General features: G+C 36.7%; 1 protein-coding gene across 3 annotated transcripts in view; it reads right to left on the bottom strand.

The window, feature by feature from the left end:
- Window positions 1-3010: 3010 nt before the first annotated feature.
- The window catches only part of dcun1d4 (DCN1, defective in cullin neddylation 1, domain containing 4 (S. cerevisiae)), a 12612-nt gene continuing 4303 nt past the window's right edge, over window positions 3011-11319 (bottom strand). Inside the window, exons 3-11 of one of the 3 annotated variants that reach the window (XM_016480039.1) lie at window positions 10413-10452; window positions 9880-9967; window positions 8448-8536; window positions 7612-7682; window positions 6918-7009; window positions 6708-6816; window positions 5808-5912; window positions 4599-4701; window positions 3011-4465 (exon numbers count right to left, since the gene is read on the bottom strand). In XM_016480039.1, the coding sequence (XP_016335525.1) occupies window positions 4410-4465; window positions 4599-4701; window positions 5808-5912; window positions 6708-6816; window positions 6918-7009; window positions 7612-7682; window positions 8448-8536; window positions 9880-9967; window positions 10413-10452 (753 nt within the window). In that variant the 3' untranslated portion in view covers window positions 3011-4409. Of the gene's footprint in view, window positions 4466-4598; window positions 4702-5807; window positions 5913-6707; window positions 6817-6917; window positions 7010-7611; window positions 7686-8447; window positions 8537-9879; window positions 9968-10412; window positions 10453-11319 lie in introns of all 3 variants that reach the window. The other 2 variants (XM_016480040.1, XM_016480041.1) reach the window with 2 other exon arrangements.

The following is an 11319-nucleotide window of genomic DNA, read 5'->3' as shown; positions in this document are numbered from 1 at the left end:
ACACTAAGTGCTAAGGAAGACAATGTCTTTGGACATACTGGAGCATCTCTTGACAAATTTCCAAAGGTTAAGAGATATATTCAATTCACAAAGCGTGTAAGTGAACCCCTTGTTCGGACAACAACTGCTCTCTCAGCTAATCGACTTGGAATATCTGGGGTTGTTCAAGAAACAAGGAAATCAATTACTTCATCTGATGATGATGTTGAGCTATCTACTCATAATGATGATGTGTTTAAACAAAGAGGTGAATCTTTTGATAAAATCCCTAAAGTAAAGAGGTACATTGAATTCATACAATATGAACCTTATTCCTCTGCACAGTCAAAACTTCCAACTTCAAGTGTTGCTAAATCCATAAAGGTGACAGCAACAGAATTAAGGGGATCCAGCACTTCAGTTAAAGATTATGTACAACCATCTACTAATGCAAAAAAACCAGCATCAAAGCCACAGATCACTTCATCTGAAAATCTTGACAGAGTACAGAGAGTTAAGAGATACATTCAATTCACACCTATTGAAAGTCTATATCCTGCTCGGGCATCAACTGCTGTCTTAGCTGAAAGAGTTGGAATATCAGGGGTAGCTCAAGAAACAAAGATATCGAGCACTTCAGCTGTTAAACCATCTGCTAATATAATTGGAAATTCAGACAAAAATTTATTTCAAGAAACTGGTGTATCTCTTGATAAAATCCCAAAGGTAAAGAGGTACATTGCATTCACAAAGAGTGAACCATCTTCTGTACCAACCAAATTAATGAAAAGAGCTTTAACACCTTCAACAAATACAGACTTTGAAACCACATGGTCCAGTTTATCGTCTGAGGTGTCACCTCCTGCCTCAATGAAAAAAGGTTCTGCATTAATAATAAAGACCCAATCAGAATCATGGACCTCTGAGTTTACTTCAAAGGACAACATGAAAGGAGAGCTTATGGACAGTTCAGTAGAACAGACTGGTCTGAAGTCAAAGGTAAAGAAGTCAAGTTCCTCATCCAGTGACGAACACTCTGTAGGACAGGAGGTTGTGGATGTGGATGTAAAAGCACCACAAGATGAGCCACCAGCAGTTTCACAGACACCGCCACCTCCCCTAGAACAGGAGTGTGCCAGAGAGTATCTCAGAGAGAATTCTGAAATCCGTCAAAGGCAAGAACGCAGAAGATTACAGCAGCAAAGGAGAAGGGAAATGGATGAGTTCAACATTGTTTCCCTATCCTCCATTCAACAAAGCGACCAGCAGGATAGCTCACCAGCAGATTATGGAGAAGTGCCACCATTCCAAACAGAACATATTTACAGCAGTGTTTCTACAAGGAACACATTAACTTCCAGACACGCAGAAGGAGCCCAAGCCCCAGTTTTACAGAGCCTTAAAACTAAGAGTGCATCAACACTTGGTTCCAAGTCAACTCCAAAGTATAGGGAATATTTAATTTAGCTAGAGTTCATTTTGACTCACCAGATAAACAATGTTGTGTGATTTTTTGCTGATGCTTTCAAAATCACAGCTTTTGAGGATGGGGATTTGCTTTTTACGAAGTATTGTAAATACTGTTATATAACTATGAACATAACCTAAACTTCAGTATTTCATAAGTTCTGTTCTTTTTGCATTGAAACTGTATGAATGTACATAAGAATGTGTATTGTCTAAGAATATAAACACTGTATTGATTTTATCAGTCATGATGTGCAATACTAAAAAAAAATCCAGAGGCTATTAACTGCACTCAATGACAACACATTATATCCATTAATGAGGCAATAAACTTTCTTCGTCCCTTTTATTAAATCTTAATGGTTTTTGTTGAATACTAGCTTTCCTGCAAACAGGGGGAAGGTCTCAGCATGACTTCAGCATAGTTGTTAGTCGAAGTCTTCCATCCCTTTATCTAAAACAAATAAAAACGACTCCACATTTCGTTAATAAACCCCTTTATATATATTGAATGTAGAGAGGTTACAGTAAAAACAAACACATATACACACACATCCATACATATATACAGTCAGATGAGAATGCTCAGCCCTCTGCATTACATACTCCCCCAACAAAAGCAACAGTCATAACAACACAGGGAACTTGTCTATCTGTTGAAATAATTAATTTTGAAACAACTATTTCCCTCAGGCACAAACAGGTGCAGATGAATGGGATTATAACAAGTGTCTGTGGACATTTTTCAAATGGATTCTGGCGAGCATGCGCAGCATACATAGAATACTTGATAAATAATTTATGATGAGTAACTTTCATCTTTCAGAAAAAGTAGGAAAAAAAATCATAAAATAAAACAAAAATATCTTGTAACCAGAAAATAAATTGTTACCCTAAGTAAGCTTTAATAAAGTTAATGATTTTGTCTGTCTCTGTATGACATGAACATAAAATTAATATGTTTACATGGAACTGCAGATACTGTATACTGAAATGCTGCAGTCAATTATGTACATGGTAGTTTAGCACTTGGAGATGGTGGAGAAGGCAATGCAGAGAAGAACATCTCAACAGATGAGGTTACAAGTGTGTTTAAGCTCTAAATACCATCACACAATCATGTTTTTCATAAAGCGTTAAGACTGCATGACCGCGGATACCCAAATTAAGCACAAAAAAAGTCCACTTCTACAAATACCTGTACAAAAAAAAGAAACAAGAGCAAAAAAAGTACAAAAAGAAAAAACCTCATTCATTCACGAAGACGGCTCTAATTGCAGAATGCATGCATGCATTTTTTTTTCTTGTTCAGATGACAAGTTGGCTTCACGCCACAGCCATAGACAAAACTCAACAGTTTTACAAACATAACTAGAACGTTAAATAGTTGCTAGGCATTGGTCACTATGGGTTAAGGTGATCACATTTTACCACAAGATCTGTGGAAGAGGATGTGGCCAAAAGAGTGTCAGTGTTTAGGGCAGGATACCTGTTTTTATATTTTTGTGGCAATTCATCATAAAAATTCCAAAAAAAAAAAAAAAAAAAAAAGTACAAAAAGAAAAAACCTCGTTCGTTCATTCACAAAGACGGCTCTAATTGCAGAATGCATGCATGCATTTTTTTTCTTGTTCAGATGACAAGTTAGCTTCAAGCCACAGCCATAAACAAAACTCAACAGTTTTACAAACATAACTAGAATGTTAAATAGCTGCTAGGCATTGGTCACTATGGGTTAAGGTGATCACATTTTACCACAAGATCTGTGGAAGAGGATGTGGCCAAAAGAGTGTCAGTGTTTAGGGCAGGATACCTGTTTTTATATTTTTGTGGCAATTCATCACAGAAATCAAGTGCACTTTAACAGCTTTCTCTCGTCGTCATTTTAACCGTGACATGCACAGTATAGTTACATTGCAAAGGAATCAAATGATATAGAGAATGCATTCCACAGTCACTTTAACCTGCTTACACTCCTCTACAAGATGGCCATATCTTGCCATTGCAGTGCGAATACACAATGGTCATGCGAGCCAGGAAAAAGATTCCTGGCTCTACGCTCATAAGTATAACCCACTGTTCTTCATGTTGTGAACAGTAAAGCTGTTCTTGTTGATCTCATAATCAATATCAAGAATGTAAGTGGTGAAAGGTATACTGATACAACACCACTGGAAGTACTTACAGCAGAATGTCTATGACACTCTTGCATGTGGTGCGCTTTATTAAATGGCATCCAAGTGCAGTGAGACTGGTAAAAATAAAACTTATGGCAAAGGTCGCTGTGTATCTATGGTAACATGCTCTGACTGTCAGCATCCTCCAACATAAAAACCGTAGTAAACAGTGTTTGGACCACCATCAGTAGAGCGACACTTTAAGCGATTTCCATTTTGAACCTTAGTAATAAGTCACTGACCTTCAGTAAAAAGCCAAGCAGGTTCTTCTTTTTCCTTTCCTTCCAGGCCTAAATTACCTAAACTTCAGACAGTATGGGAGTTTTTACCTATCCTGCCTTGTGGAGAATCCAAATTCATCCTCCTTATAAGAGCCTACTGAAACATTCACAGCAATATGAAACATCACAGTGGGGTGGGAAGGCGGCACCAAGACTGGCCGTGTGCTTACCCACAATGCATTGTGGGCTATGGGGGACATTAGGTGGAGTCGGTGAGGTGCTGTTTCTCCTACACACAACCACCAGTGACCCTCCTATGGCCCCGGCTAAAAGGGCGACATACAAACATGTGCATTGATAATTACATTCTATGCAAACACTCACACACTCAAGCCCTCAGCACCAGGGGCCACCATCAGTCTGTCCCAAACACTTCAGTTTTGATTTGTACTTTGTTTTCTAGATGTTTGCATCAAAGCCGTTTCTGTCGTCATTGTCATGGTGATTGTTGGCGATTAGTTGGTCTATCTAGTTGGTGATGGTGGTAGGCATGGGGAAGCTGTCGCTACGACATCTCTCGGTCTTTATACCACTCCACAAACTCATCCAAAAGCACTGGCCCTGAGGAAAGAGGAAAAATGAGTCGAAAGACAAATCTGATGTACTTCCAGCTGCATTTTACAAAAGAATGATGGGTGTCTAAATTGGGGTGTGATTGGAAGAAGTATGTTTAGGTGTGAGTGCTTGTACTCACAGGCCCCGTCCTCATCATAGTTACTGAGATCAAGGTTGATAGTCCTACTGAATTCTAGAACATTGCACCATTGATCTTTATTTATAACCTTATACTTAGATTGCTGTGGAAAAAAGGGGGAAATTTGTCAAAAATTTCACAGACTTAAAATTTAAGACAATATGTACTGATGCACATATATCTGTATAAACAACCAGTCGAATATTTGTACTCCCTAAATTAACTGAACATGGTCTTTAAAAACCTTTTGATTTGAAGATTTATGGTGAATTAGATTTTCAGACAAACACAAAATTGTGGCTTCATGTTGAAATGTAATTTTTTTAAAGGAATAGTTCACCCAAAAATGAAATTTTGCCATAATTTACTCACACTCATGTCGTTCCAAACTTGTATGAGCTTCTTTCTTATGTTAAACATAAAATAATATATTCTAAAGAATGCTGGTAATCAAACAGTTGATGTCCCAGTTGACTTTCATGGTATTTCTTTCCCTGCTATGGAAATCAATGGGGACCAACAACTGTTTGGCTCATCAAAATTCTACACAATAACTTTTTTGTGTTCAACATAAGAAAGAAACTTATACAACTTTGGAACAACATGAGAGTGAGTAAATGACAACATTTTCATTTTTGGGTGAACTAGCCTGTTCCTTTAAAGGAACAAAAAAAAGCAGCCATTACAAATGATCAGTATACATGTGAACTCTCTCTCGGTACTGTTTCAAAAGCATCGCACGATGTATTAAGTTGGATGACCATCAAATATATGCTCAAATATTTTTTTATTAGTTTTTCCATTGTTATTTGTATGACTTTAAAGGGGTAAATTAAGTGAAATGTCAACATTTACTGAGCCTTGTGTTGTTCTAAAACTATGACTTTCTTGCTTTTTGGTAAAAAGCGTTTTTGTTGTTGGGGTTTTTTTTGTCTATACAATGGAAGTCATTGGTAACCAAAACTGTTTGGTTACCAACATTCTTCAATATATCTTCTTTTATGTTCTACAGAAAAAAAGGTCATACAGTTTTGGAACAACATCAGGTTGAGTAAATGATGACAGAACGTTCATTTTTGATTCAACTTTCCTTTTAATAATAATAATAATGAGTAGAAATAATGGATATGAAGGTGTGTTCAATCATTTGACTGGTCATGTAAAATAATTGAAGTGACACTGATAGACTGTAAAGATTAAAGTATTTACTTCTAGAAACTGGTTAAACACTGGAAACAATGGCCAGGTCTTCCCAAGCAGAAGTCCCAGCATGCACTTGGCGGTATTCAAGTCTAAACTCCTCTGATCCTTCTCCTACAAAGGGGTGGAAGCATATTAAAGTTTAAAGAGTTTGAATACAAGTTCACACATCAAAATAAAAATACTTAGTTGGCAATTATGGTGGTGACTGAGGTGACAATCTGTAAATGACCCATTATTGCCAAGGTACTTAAAACCAGGTTGCTTCGCTTTGGAATTAAGTGTACTGTGTACTCTATACTCAGAAGAACTTGAACATATGATAATACAACCACCTGAGGGCAGACATGATTATTGTCCCTGCACCTTGATAAGCAAAAATAGATATTAATGTCTTTAAAATCACTCTAACTGCCATAATATGTTACTAGTGCACAAGAAAGGACTAAATGCTCTATTCAAGATGAGTCTAGACATGAACAATTCTGTTTCATCTAGACAAGATGAATGTCATGTTATCCATTCAAGGTTGCCACAAGCTATTTATTTGTACTCCTCCACTTTATTGGCCCTATCGAATGGCTCCAGTAAGAGCTTCACTCAGCAAAGGTCCAGTCGCTTTACAAATCATACCAAGGGAGTGAAAAAAACAACTACTGGACAAGAGATACTTCTGCTGAGCAGAAAAAGAGGTAAAAAAAAAAGCCCTTGTCTGCTGTAACTGAAGGACTGATGTGCCCAGCATGCACGCAGGGAAAGAAAAAAACCACAGAAAGGTTCCAGATGCACAGCCACTGGCAAAACCAAATATAGTGTTGATGTATTAAAAGAAGACCAGAGCTTCTAAAGTGAACGGTGATTAATTTTCATCAATCATCTGTCCTAATGCATATACACAGTCACTCCTACCCTGGCAAAGTCGAAGGCATATCGGTAAATGAGCTTGAAACTGGTGGCATCATTGAGGACAGACCTCAGGTAGTCTAGAGAGTTCCTGAGTTTTTCAGTAGAGTCACATCTGCATATGACAGAAGAAGAGGAAAAGTGAAGGTTGGGATGAGAATAAGTGTAGTAGCATGGTAGTAGATGCGTTTAAGTTCCATGTTTTGCCAGACATACTGCAATGAGCCCATTCCCTTGAGCCACTCCTGTAAAGTGAAGTAACCCATACTCTGGGCATCAAGCTTCCAGGCCAATACCAGCATCACTACCTGCGAACAAACATACATTAAAGGGTTAGTTCACCCAAAAATGAAATTTTTGTCATTAATTACTCACCCTCGTGTTGTTCGAAACCCGTAAGACCTTCGTTCATCTTCGGAACACAATTTAAGATATTTTTGATGAAATATGAGGGTTCTCTGACCCTCCCATAGACAGCAAGGTAACTACCATGTTCAAGGTCCATAAAAGTACCAAGATGATCGACAAAGTAGTCCATGTGACATCAGTGGTTCAACTGTAAAGTTACGAAGCACGAGAATACTTTTTTGTGCAAAGAAAACAAAAATAACGACTTTATTTTTTAAATATATTTTTTATCATCTTGGTAATTTTCTGGACCTTGGAACATGGTAGTTACCTTGCTGTCTATGGGAGGGTCAGAGAGCCCTCAGATTTCATCAAAAATATCTTAAATTGTGTTCCGAAGATGAACGAAGGTCTTACATGTTTGGAACAACACGAGGGTGAGTAATTAATGACAGAATTTTCCTTTTTGGGTGAACTAACCCTTTAAAATGTAAAGCTAATAACAAGATTTTTTTTTTTTAGTAAACTATGAAATCATATTAGATCAGGCTAGTTTTCTTACATTCTCTGGCTCCACTCCAATGTCTTCACAGAATTTCTCCATCCCCTCTGGTCCAACAACGTCATCGCACCCTATTTACACGACATATTCTGACACAATTTACTATTATATACAGTGGCCCCAAAAAATGTTTAGACAATTAAGCCACAATTAAAACTGCATAAATGTCTTTGCACAAGCACAATTCAATCAAAACATTTTACAAGTGTGTTAACTTAGGTTTCAAAATATGAAGCAATAGGTATACCGTTTAAAATAAAAACAAAAAGTCTTGGACACTTTCTAGTTGTCAAATTTCTGTGGAACATGTTCATATGTTAATGTGCCAGGGTACTTTTAACTTAATAGGAACTGACTTTATATATTCACAAAAAAGAATGACTGAGACCAATTGGTTATAAATAATTGAAAAAGTAAAGTACGTCCTAAGAAAACCTTTTTTTTTTTTTGCAGATGCCACTTGGTTTGATATTTTTTAATCTTTATATTTGATATTTTGCATGCAATACAATTCAGACATTTTTAAGTGTGACTTAAGTTTCCAAATACATGTTAGTATATACTTATAGTCATTCTATTTACATCTTAACTTCATTTGGAAAGTGTCTAAAGCCACAAGGACAGAATTCTGAATCCAAAAAAGCCTACATTTAGCTGACATTATTCACTGCCTTCTAGACAATATCAAGTCAAATTATATAAGCTTACCAGATTCTGATGTGATTTGATTATACTCTTTATAAGACCTTACTAATAAAATCAAAGAGATATACATTTGCAACAGTTCATAGTATTGTGACAAACTCAATATGACTACAAACGGGATGCCCACGTACCTGCGTATTCGTAGAACCATTCTAGACATCTCTTGCTAGAAAAAGCTTCGGCTTCCTGGATTTGCAATGTCTCCTGTTTTCTGTAAACACTGAAATGAATAGACAAGGACTGAGCGGAGGGTATTTAAATACACATTAACACACACTTGTATACACATTAAAGCACGAACGTGTTACATCTGATACAAACAAGAAGAGACACTAGGCTTGCCGTGATAGACAGTGCTGACGGTGATACCATTGTTAAGCCGCAACACCGATTACGTCACTTGCCCACCGCGGCACCGACCCCCACCGTCGTTTTGATTTTTTTTATAGTAATAAAAATCATTTAGTTCAGTAAAAGAACTGACACTACAATTAAAAACTGAACGCGGCTGCTCAATGCAGCGTGCCGAACGATTATCCAGTGAGGAGAGTGAGTCGAGCTGGCTGACAAGAAGAGTGGGGTGAGACAGAAAAGACGATGGCGGATGATTTAGTTTCAAAACGAAATGCAAAAACGCCTGTTTGGCAGTATTTTGGATTTCTGAACAGCCTGTTGACTTTTGCTGTTTATCTAAGAAGATTTTGAAAGTGTTTTTAAACATTTGTTTCTTATTATTTGGTTCCACAGTGTTTGCTGATTTTTACATTATTTAAACTTTGTGTAATTTGTTTATTTTATTTGACATCAAGGTGTATGCCGTGCCTCCAAGCTTTCTTATTCGTTTTGCTAATAAACTTTCTACGTTTCTTATTTATTTGGTTATATATTATACATGTTTACTTATTTCCAGTTTTGTATAGGCTACCTATTTAAACTTTATGTAAGTTATTTGTTATTTTATATTAGGCATAGCCTGCCCTATAGCATGGTGTATTTTTATTCGTTTTGTTAATAAAATTCTATGTTTTATATATAGGCTAAAGTGAGTTTGACGTTGTATTTTGTTGTTGCATTCAAGCAATTCACGACGAATTGCTGCTAATTCGAAACACAGCACAGTGCTTTTAAGCTATTTAAAAGCGAAGGAAAGCGAGGAAAAGAGGAAACGCTCCTGCCCCCACGGTGATACCGGTATTATCGGTGTTGTCACACATCGATTAACCGGTGGGAAAATTTCCTCACCGTCACAACCCTAAGAGACACATGCTCTGAGGGCAGAAATCCACCCACACAAAGCGATCTGATGGTACAATTAACAGTTATGATAATCTCAACTTTCTTTTGACATTATTTTATTATAACAACATTCTGCTCCTTCTGTGCATAAATACAGAATTTCTTAATTGACATACTTTAACAGACAACTAGTTTAGTTGTTAATCAAGGAGTTAGATAGATGGATAAGAGTGTATGTTTGAGTGAATTAAAGGAAAGTCAACGGACAGATGGAATGGACAGAGATGAAGGGCTGGAGAGATGGATGGATGAATGTTTTGAGCATACTTATCCTGCCGGCTCTTCTTAGCAGACAGGTCATCTCCAGCAGTGGGTCTCCTCTTTTTCCTGGGGGGCATGGCTCTGGAGCAGCAGGCTGGAAAAGAGAGACAAACACGACACAAAGATGACGATTATTTTTTATTTATTTTTTCAGTCATTCCCTCCCTCAAACCAATGAGATGTCCTCATTTAATTTGCTTAAGATGGCCTGCATGTTTTCAAGACTGTTTGATGAATAGAAAGTTCAAAGGAACACAATTTATTTGATACAGAAATATTTTGTAACATTACAAATGACTTTGCTGTTATTTACGATCAATTTAATGTATCCCTGCTGAAAAAATAATGATCTTTAAAAAAAGCATCATATGACCCCTTTAAAACCTTACCGACTCCAAAAATTTTAGTGTAGAAAAAAAAGATACATATGATGCAAGTTTCCAGAATGAAGTACCATTTAAAAAAAATTATGTTTGATATTAGTTGATAAGGTTATGCAGGGATGGAGGAGCATGCAAGGTCAGATTTAAGGTCACTACCTGTACCGTGAGTCTCTGGGCCAACGTCTTCAGTCAGGTTCTATGGGTGAAAAAGAAACACCCACAATCACTCTTTCTCTCTCTTACTCAAACAACATTCTGCAGCAGAGTAGCAGCTACTAGCATCTCACCATAAAAAAAGAAAGTAAGCATGTGTATGTGTGTGATGTAGGTGGCTGATCATCTTATTTTCTTGTAACCTTTACAGATGCTGCCTGTGCTCTTCTCGGAGAGGAAATAAGCTAATGTAGAGCAAAATTCTGTGTGAATCAGGGTTATGAGGGTAGTTATTTAAGTAAATGACTTCATCAAAGGTTAGTTTGTAGTATGTAATAATGCTGTTGAGTGTCCTAACCTCACATATAGCCAAACACTGCTATCCCATAATGCTAATCTACCAAGACAAGCAACACTGACCAGTCCAGCACTGTCAGCTTTTGCATTAATCTCAATATAAGAACCACAACTGTCCTATAACCAGGGAATAGAGGTTTATGGCCTGGTCTAATAATATTCACACAACAATATCTGCTGTCATCACAGTTGCAAAATTCTGCATGCAATTATATATATATATATATATATACAGTATACAGTAAAATACTATTTCAGTCTTTCTACTTCTAAATTTCACGTTTAACTCAGTGTTACTTGCGATCTCTTTATAATTATTTGTGAAATTTGCAAACAATTTCTGAGTGAAAATGTAAATCCTATAACAGATTTTGTATAATGCAGATTGTGATTACTTAATATATATCACAAATTACTGTGTAACTCCTAATAGCTTTTAATAGTGGCCAATTTTCAAATCATAAAAGCAGATTCTGAGTGAAATGTAAATCCTATTACAAATGTTGTTCAGTGTAAATTACTGAATATATCAGAAAAACTCCTTTTAGCTTTA

Source organism: Sinocyclocheilus anshuiensis, unplaced genomic scaffold, assembly GCF_001515605.1.
Source record: "Sinocyclocheilus anshuiensis isolate Anshui unplaced genomic scaffold, SAMN03320099.WGS_v1.1 scaffold637, whole genome shotgun sequence".
NCBI classification, from domain to species: Eukaryota; Metazoa; Chordata; class Actinopteri; order Cypriniformes; family Cyprinidae; genus Sinocyclocheilus; species Sinocyclocheilus anshuiensis.
Note: the sequence above shows the minus strand (reverse complement) of the source record. Positions and strands in the feature narration are given on the sequence as shown.